The sequence below is a fragment of the Thunnus albacares genome, chromosome 7, assembly GCF_914725855.1.
Source record: "Thunnus albacares chromosome 7, fThuAlb1.1, whole genome shotgun sequence".
Classification (NCBI taxonomy): Eukaryota; Metazoa; Chordata; class Actinopteri; order Scombriformes; family Scombridae; genus Thunnus; species Thunnus albacares.
The window spans coordinates 18,350,854-18,360,536 of NC_058112.1; the positions used below are offsets into that span (position 1 = coordinate 18,350,854).

The 9,683-nt window shown below is 38.0% G+C and overlaps 1 protein-coding gene across 2 annotated transcripts; it reads right to left on the reverse strand.

The window, feature by feature from the left end:
• Positions 1-599: 599 nt before the first annotated feature.
• On the reverse strand, positions 600-8,616 carry malt3 (MALT paracaspase 3). 2 transcript variants are annotated; one of them, XM_044357694.1, is made up of 15 exons: positions 8,509-8,616; positions 8,153-8,234; positions 7,936-8,057; positions 7,471-7,609; positions 7,138-7,313; positions 6,827-6,923; positions 6,332-6,367; positions 5,994-6,197; positions 4,937-5,114; positions 4,668-4,742; positions 4,339-4,466; positions 2,913-3,062; positions 2,079-2,233; positions 1,379-1,495; positions 600-1,251 (listed from the first exon to the last, which is right to left on the reverse strand). In XM_044357694.1, the coding sequence occupies exons 2-15, from the start codon at positions 8,193-8,195 to the stop codon at positions 916-918; spliced, it is 1,956 nt and encodes a 651-aa protein (XP_044213629.1). In that variant the 5' UTR covers positions 8,196-8,234; positions 8,509-8,616; the 3' UTR covers positions 600-915. The 2 variants fall into 2 exon arrangements, with proteins under 2 accessions (XP_044213629.1, XP_044213630.1); XM_044357695.1 differs by having other exon boundaries at positions 8,527-8,548.
• Positions 8,617-9,683: the final 1,067 nt, after the last annotated feature.

Here is a 9,683-nt window from a genome sequence, read left to right on the forward strand (position 1 = left end):
TGAGATGGATACAATAAATGAATGAAAAGGAGAAATGCAGAGGAGGAAAATTAAACTGAAATTCTCCACAGTGAATCATCTGTTGAGTGTTTGACGGTTACTTATTTCTGCTTTAGAACGTAACCGCCATGAAACAATAAAAAAATAATGATGTTTCTCTCTCTTCTCACAGTCATCCTTCCGTGCAAAAATGGATTTAAAAGTTTTTTTCTGAAGCTAATACGAAGTTTCAGTCGTCCATGAGTCTAATATAGTTGATATCTTTCAGTGTTAGTCTTTTTAGTGCCAAATTCCCTTTTTGTTACTATACTTCCACCACAGCTCAACAGGGAAACAGTGTCCAAGGAAACACAAAGAGGGAATTTGATGCTAAGAAGACTGTAAATGTGGCAGATATCCACTTGATATGACTAACTCAGACTGCTGAAGTCTCATATAAGCTTCAGATAAACTTTTAAATACATTTTTGCACAAAATGACTGCATGGACACGTTGTAGATTTTGGTCCCCATCACTTCCATTAAAAGCTGAAGTGAACCTACCCTTTAAGCTTGAATAACAGATTAGCATGTTTCAAAAGACTGACACTGAAATAGTGATGAAAGGTGTAGTTTTTATTAGATAAATTATTGACAGTAATTATAAATTAGGCTAGCCAGCTTGCCATTGAAAAAGTGTCATACACAAGTAATGTCTTTCCAAGTATTATACAATTTGTCATTAAATCAGTGCTGAGCAAAGTTAAGTGTTAATGTTTCTTCAGTGTTGAGCTAAGGATTGAAGGCTGGTGAAAACCAAATGCAAACCACAGTCAAGTAAAGATGCATGATCAGCAATTGAGTAACTCCTCCTCACATCAGTAAAAACACATCAAATAATCAAATCTGTATTTACAATAATAGGACCAAAAGGGCCTTAATGTCCAAAAGTGAAGTCTTGTAGTTCATTCTCATCGTTCTCCTCAGGTTCGTTGCTCCTTGTAACTGCAACTTTAGCAGCACACTCTGCCTTTCTGGTAAAAGGGCGACATGGACCAGCCAGAGTCTGATGCAGCGGTGGTTTGCTGCTTGAAATGTTGCCCATAGTTTGAGCAGAAGCACCTTCTTGTTTGTAGGCTGTTGCTGTATTTCTCTTGTACAATTTACAGGATGCCACCATCGGCTTTCCTATGTCCACCTGTTGGCTTTCTGTAAGTCGCAGCCTATTTTCCGTGTGAGTATAGTGTAAATCCACCTTGATGACCAGCGATTCCTAACAAAGAGAAATGACAGACAAAATACATTTATTTTACAGACTGTCTTGCAAAGACTTGCTTTGTTTTGAACTGAAATAACCCTTCAAGGATACAGCACAGGGAGACATATCAATGAGTGCATACCTTAAGCTTTTGAAGAGCACAAAGTCGCAGAGTACAGTCTGGGTTATCAGATGACTTAAATAGTAGAGAGTCCATCTCCTCTGACCTGCCAGGGCCGGAGAATGTGTCTTCCAATAGCTAAGAATTCAGAACATAAAATATTTCATCAGCATCATTAGTTTTTGTCAACCAACTATATCGGAAAACTATAAATATTTTCTGCATTTACAATGTCTTGGCACTGAATCACTGCTCTAATGCACTGCAATAGAAGCCTTAAAAAACAGCCACTAGATGTCAGTATGGACCAAGAAAGCATGGAAGAAAAGTCTACCGGTTCACTGTTACTACTTCCTGCTTTCACTGTAGTTGCAGCAGACTGGAAGATGGAAGTCTATATATGGGCAAGACTTCCTCAAACATGTGAAACGTGGGGGTGAATGGTCATCGTTGAAAAAATTCCTGCTGGCTAATGGAAACTGACAGCGTGTATGGTGAGTAACATGGAATTTATGATGGAGATAAAACTTTCCATTTTTAAGCCCAATGTTGAGTTCATAACCTCTTCATATCCATAGATGAAGATTATACTTTTTTTTTTTTTTTAAACCTATAGTGTGTTGTGTGTCATGTCACTGTATAGAACGCTTGTGGTTCCTATATGGATGACAATAAAACTTGACAGGATGTCTGATAGTTTTAAGTGAAAATTAATATTTACAGGTATGCTGCTCAGAGTGATGGTGCAGTCCTGGGTTCGGGGGCCTTTAGTCTTCAAAGTGGCAAAAGCCACCAAGATATTGGAGAACAAAGCCGAGAAGCTGACTTCCACTTCTACTCCGCAAAGAAACATCAGCCGCTTCTTCTGTGGCAGCTCTGAAAAGAGATATTAGGAAGTTTGAAGAAATTTTTAAAAAAAATAACAGGATCTCAAACTGTTTATGACTGTACTTTTTATTATTCTGCGGTATTAAATCTCTGAGGTCAAGAAGCTGACTTATCAAAGCTATTAATAAACCACATTAGGGACTTTTAGCTACTGTTAATTCAAACCGCAGATTTTTATCTTTCATCTAGTCTGGAGGAGATTCTCAGATTAGATCTTGTAATAACAATATTCTGTTTAAAAGGGGATCAAGTACATATGAGGAAGTTATTAAGTTTCAAAAAAACAACTTCCTTCCATCAAACAGGAAAGTATACTTAATGGACCAGTAAGATGAAACAGTTCCCTCTTTTGATTTTATCACAAACAATGAGTTGAATTTTTGAATGGTCCTGAAAATATCACATTAAACCACAATGTCTGCACTTACGTTGTCACACGCTGTAGTGTGGGAGGTGTGAGGAAATTGAACAATACAATTTCTCTCTCTCATTCATGGTAAAAACAGATCAAGGAATGGAATCATGCTTTATTGGGGATGGGGGGTGGGGGGGGGTAAACGATATTTGATAGGTTGCTATGTGTCACATACCCCGCCATTAACATAATATGACCTGACATTTAATAATAAACATTTTTTATAGTTTGGAGACAATTTCCCCAACTCACCATTTGCTTGTCTCCAGCAGACATCTCTCAGGTGTAGTTCCCTTGTGTGGCCGGTGGTCCAAACTGGATCTGCAAGGGATCGAGGTTCCTTTAGGGTGTGTTTGATCTCCACCGCCTGCTTGCCTGTGACCAGAGGGTCTCTGCCTAGATCTGGTGTAGAGAGAGGGGGAAAAAAAAAATACAGGTAAATAATGACGCCTGTAAGATCAGAAGACAAAACTTTACAGAAAATTCACACACAAATTTCCAGTTATGTTTCCATAGAAAGTCTTTACAAAATCTTTACCAACTAGAGTGCCTGTGCATTTGCACTGTTTTGAATAATGTGGAGCTGCCTGAGTTTTGCAATAGCAGGGAGTGGGTTTTAGAAAAATGCATCAGATTCACATGGCTGACTTTGAGGAACTTAGGGAAATTTGAAAATAGTTAATAATCACAGTAATTGACTGGACTAAATGAGTTTTGGAAAAAACCTTTCTGACAAGAGTCAATACTTTACACGCAAACATGAGTAATTATTAAAAAGGTTAACAGAGTGGCATGGCTGGCCAGAAGAGAAAGAAAATGATAGTGAAACCATGTTCAAATAAGTTGATATAGATTTATGCTTGGCTTTTGAGAAGATTTGGCAGTTCATCATTAACATCTCTTTTTCCATTTCTAAATAAGTTCCAGACAAGATGAGCAGATATAAAGTAAACTACATTAGAGGACTGGAAATTTCTGAGCTAATGCCCATAAATCGGCTTTCAGATTTAAAGAAGCCAAAAGTAAAAGTTATAAAAACCTGTTGTAAACTGTTCATAAGCACACATACACACGCAGTGCTGTCAGCAGGGCACTCTGTCCTGATAATGCGTATTTGTGAGTGAACCCATGAGAGCAGTAGCAGGGGGTGTCCAAACGGCAGAGCAGCTGTCTTGCACTCTGCAGCTCTCAAGTTTCTTGTTGTTCTCTAGCCAACAGTGTGAATTTCCAGAGAATGAGGTCACATGCTAATGGTACCTCGAAAAATTATTCTACCAGGGACCCATCAAACAGACAAACACACTCTCAAGACTGGACAACTTGATAACTCCCCACACCTGCTCAGTCACAGCTATACTCACAAGTCCTGAGTAAAAAAAACACTAAAACAAGTTTCCAACAATTATAAAATTTGTCTGTAGTCCACCCAGCACACCCAAGAACAACCTGTTCCCTTCAGATCCATTTACCCTGGATCTGTAATAACTGTCAGCCTATTGCATGGATGGAAGTAATCCAGATGTCCACTCCCATACTGAAATCACAGCATGGTCCGAAAAACTACAGCTATCTTTGTTGCAGCATCATTTTAGATTTGTTCATAGATTGATATATTTTAGAGTTATCATAGTGTTCTCAAAAAACAAAACAAAACCACAGCTTTGTTTGAAATACTTACCCTCAGACACCTTCTCTAAGACATGTGTGACTTTCTCAGACTGTAGGATGTGCTTGTTCAAGTACTTAGTGAAGATTCCAGTGCTCTTTCCCCCATCCTGGACCTCAAAAGCCTCAGCATCTTCACATCTACATTGGTTAATAATAAAAACGTTATACAAACACAGATAGAAATATTACTTCTGCTTTTTGCAATACATTTTCCATTCTACAGCATGTTGACTGATTTGAAAAGGTGTTCTAATGTCATAGGTCAATAATAATTGCACTTGCATTGGTAAATGAGTTGCTCTGGGTATCAGTTTCTGTATTGTAATTAAAAGTACATACGTGGCATAACCATAAATGGTATTCCCACTGGGTTTCAATGGCATGATGGTTGACGGTATGCAGTGCTGGTTGTACCTAAAAGTAAAGTACAGGTTTTAGAGGGACAAATTGATTGAACTAAATCCAGACAATTTATTATGACAAAATAAACTGATATTGATATAATAGATAACATATTTATAACATGTGTAATAATCAGTTTAACATTATATGGGAACATTTGTCCCTGTCATCTTTAAATAAAAACAGATATTGGTTATTGCACCTACCATTTTCTACAGGTATCCAGTAGGATTACGCTCAGCGCAGTCCGTCTTTGTTGCATGCCTAGCATGACCCTCTGCACACAGACACAGTTTTCAGGTCGGTATGGTTGTGGAGCATCAACAGCTACCAAGTAATTCCTCCCAGCACGCTCGTACCCATGGCCCGCATAGTAGAAAAGGCCTGTCAAGTGTGATGAAACACACATTTAGTTACTGCTGCAAGACCGTCAGATTTGTAATCATCCCAGGATCAATATGAAAAGTTTGAGGCATCTTCAGAAAGATCGCACTGAGGCAAAATGATACCTGAGATCTGTACAGTCTGATATGTTTCAAAACACATATGATTCTCAATTTTCTGTCTTTGTTTTTGTTAACAGCAAAAGAAAGTAGGAAGTAATAACAGAGAGTGTCATTCTGATACAGCAAGACATTTCACTTATCTTTGTTTTTACTTTATAATCAACAACAGCTCTATGATTAAAATGTACTTTTGTACCTGTCCACCGTTTAATAACAGTAGTGGCTCCGTATCCCTGAATAATGTGACAACTTGAGTTGTTGAAACTATATCCTCCAGTTATTAGTCACAAAATGTTTTCATACACTACAATGCCATTTACTTTTTTTTGTTCAACACTGTATAACTGACACGTTCAGAAAGACAAAGTTCAGTAGACCATGTGGATTGTTTGCATGATTGCCATTTACCCTCTAGAAAATACAACAAAAATCTACCCTTGTTACAGGCATTCAGGAAATGCCAATACATGAGAAGCAGTTTTAAACATGCTTCTTTGCCCCTTATCCTCCCACACAGCCACACATGCGTATGAAGATATATAAACCACTGGCAGGTTCATTACCCATGACAAGTGGACAAGAAGAGATAAGGGCCACAAAACACGACAAAGGAAGTTACAGGGCTATATTTCAGATCACACTAAAATATTTTAATTACTATGTAAGCAAGGACAATATTAAAATTGGGAAATTCCAGAATCAAAAGATGAATGTAGTTAATCTAGAGAAAAATAACTTGTAGGAAAATTATACTCACCATAAACTCCTCTGTCGAGGAGCTGAATGAACTTGTCAATTGCAGCCAGCATCTCCTCCATGGTGAGATCCAGCAGGGAAACCACTCTGAAGCCAAGCTGCTGCAGGAGGTTGGCCAGCTCATGTACATCCATAACGGGGGCCATCAAACCGGGGTGGTTGAAGTAATTCAAGTTGCCAATAAGTAGGGCAACTTTATCCGTGGCTAAAACAAAAAGTCAAAGTAGAGTTCTATTTATAGCAACGGGAGGAAATTCTAATACATACCGTGATAGTTTTCCTCTCTAGCACAAATAGCATGAGTTGACACAAGAGGTTTTTTTTCCCATTAAACTGTACCTGTGAGTGCTGCACGAGGAAGTTGATCATTTTGCACTAGAGGATATGAAACAAGAAGCACAAAATCAGCATTTTTTTTCAACACAAATCTATGACTTTGTCCAGATCATTTAGGGTGTTACAATTTAACATCTTTTCAGTATTTTTTTGTGATATGCACTGTACATACCACAACATAAGTTACATAAACACCAAACAGGAGAAACACTGCAACAACTAGTTTCACTTTACATCACTTTCCTGTTGTGTGTCTAAGGCTTGGACCAAATACTATTTGGAGTCTGACAACTTCCTTTTTATTCAGTAGAAATGGGAAAGTACCGTCAGCATAATGGAAACAACTTAAAGCCCAAGTGCTAAATCAGAAGAATGAAAGAAGGTAGAGAAAATCTTTTCATCTGAAACAGAGGAAGTTAAGTCAGAGGAAAATACGGTGCTAGCCTTGGGAAAAGAGTGACTTTTAAGTCAATAAAAGTAGTTTCATTTATGACTTACCAATGTCAACATCAACTGGTTCAGTCCAGGTCTCCTGTAGCACGTTAGACACTGAGCACAGGTATGATCCTCCATGCTCAGCTGTGGCACAGTCAATCTACAGATACCACAATAGATCATATTTTTAGCATTGATTGTCTCTGTGGCTTCAAATTTAACCTTTGGCAAAATATTAACCACATTTTCTAAATAAATTACATGGTTGGTGGAGGGTGCATGATTCAGTGAAATGACACAGTAAATATAGCACAGTGTAAACAATCACTATCAGCACTGAGGTAAGTAAACACTCGCCTGTCATCCTTCCTTACCTGGAGCGTGTCACTAGTCTTGTCCAGCAGTGGTTGCCCATTTCTGTACCACTGATAGTGTGGGGCCGGTTTGCCGAAGGCGGCACAGCGGAGTGTAAGTTTTGCAGCTTGTTGGACTATCTGGGGTTTAGGGTTGACAGCGATGTGGGGCTCACCCTCCCATTGCAATGGCAAACCTGATGATGGTTGGAAAGAAAGGTATGGAGATTCAAACCCACATAGATATCCATAGAGCTTAGTCATTACCCTCTGAGGCTGTGTCACAAATATGCAAAACCACAAAAATTACGACGACACAATAGAAATGATTAAGGAGGAATGCATAATGCATACCTGATTTATCAATGTCCAGCACCTTCACTTTCACCCAGTCACTGAACACGCAGTTACAAAAATTGTCATTCACTCGGCACACAAAGAGCTGAGTATTTTGAGCTTTGATGGTCAGGTCTGCATTAGTGCCACCACGCACCTATAAAACAACAACAACAACAAAAAGAATACCTATAACTTGGCATAGAAACATTCACAGCGATTTGGGAATAAGTAAGTGCTTAAGATCACTGCAAGTCTGTGTCAAAGATCTTCTGTAACATTTTTTAAGAGAGATTTGAGCACAAGAATATACTGCATATGAAATTCATTACACTTTTCATACACTGTAGACGTTATTTCTCATAAAAGACTTGAAATTCCATTTAAAATGATTGAGAAGGGTGTTTTACAAGCTTTAAATGGGAGTATCGTAATTTAATGTTTCTGGTAACTCATACACAAACACAAGTAAAACCGACATACCTCGTCCTTCTCAGTGAACCACTGGTAGTGCAGGATACCTGAGCCCTCAGCACGGACACTCAGAGTCACTTTGTGTTTCACAGGTACACACACATTAACAGGATGGCGCACTATGACAATATCTAGAACAAATCAATTGAGAATCTCAGTCATCTGAAATCACAGTGCGTAGTCTCTGTTTTGAAAAAGTAACACTCTCGCCATAATTACAACATACCTCTGATCATTATTCGGCAGGGTTTGGGGCGGGATCCGGTCATTAGTACATTTTCCTCTTTTTATCGGCAAGTTTTCTTTTGCTGAGACACACAAAAACCAGAATGTAAGAAGCTGAGTCAAAGTTTAAAATTAGTATTTTTGGATCACTCGCAATAGTGCCGCCCCAAATGGAAAAACTAAGAAATTAATAACATTAAGAAAACACTGAAATTGGTTCAACGTCCAAGCCACCACGAAATGGTCATTTCTTGTCAAAACAGCGTAACTGTTCACGGCAGTGTACTAAACTGTATGTTAAATGTGCTATTTTAACAAAAACATTGTGTTAAAAATGACCCATGTTTAAGTGCATACCTGCCGTCAGCCTCGTACCAGTTGTGTAGCTGTCGGACCTTAGCCAGAGTATGTTTTCCTCTTCACAATATTCATAACTTAAATTAAATCGGAGTAAACTCTTCCCCTTTCCCGGAACGAGGCAGCATACACACACATTACCGTTAAGTCTATAATATAGACGCATCTCATAGAAGATAAAGAGTATTACACCCCAGCCACATCGCAAAAACATAGACATTTATTTTAATTCTAAAGTAAAAACATGTCACAAATTGAAAAAAGACGTCAGAACAGACGAACTGTGTCCCGTTAAGCGGCTAATGTAAGGGAGATGCATGTAGAGCCTCATTTCCTGACATTACGGTAATAAGGGAGTTGGCTCTTTTTCAGGTGCACTGCAATGTCAGGCTGAGGTTGAGTGTTGCAGCAAGGAAGTTAAAATATGCCTTCAAAACTGGACAAACTCGTACTAGGTTGTCACTGAGGTAGAGAAACCTTAGGCTAGATATAGCAGGGTGTGAGTTAAAGTAATGATATGTTTATTAATTAATTCGTCATACATGACATTCACATGCATAATGTAAAATACGGAGTACATTCTTAAAAGGTCTCATTGAAGAAGGCTAGCACAACATTATACATTTTAACACAGCATTATGTGTTATCATAAGTAGTTCCCTTCTTGATCCCTTCTTGACCATTAATTAAGTGTTAAATGATATAAAATATTTCCAAATACCATGATTATTTATGCTTTATTTGTATCATTCATTTTTTGTATACATTAAATAGCCTATGAAGGTCTTTTATTGGTTATTTTGACTCCCATTTCACATTGCAGACATATACAGTAGGTATGCATATATTACTATATAAGTATATGGCTTTTTTGTACAAAAAATATATTTGGATAGATATTTACCAAAGTAGGCAGCAGAGAGTTATAGGTAAACAACATAAGACAGACAACACAAATTATGCCACAAATCTGTAATACAAGATACAATTATTACATCATGAATACAAATTTCTAACACAATCAGATAAAAGATTGTATCCTAGAAACAACCTAAACAGCACCTTAAACAACCAAGGGGCTATCTAAAACCGCTTCTAAAATATGCTTACGTCATTAAATCAATGTGTAGATTTCATCAGCCGGGCCTGTTTTTGTCTAATTGATGTGAAATGTG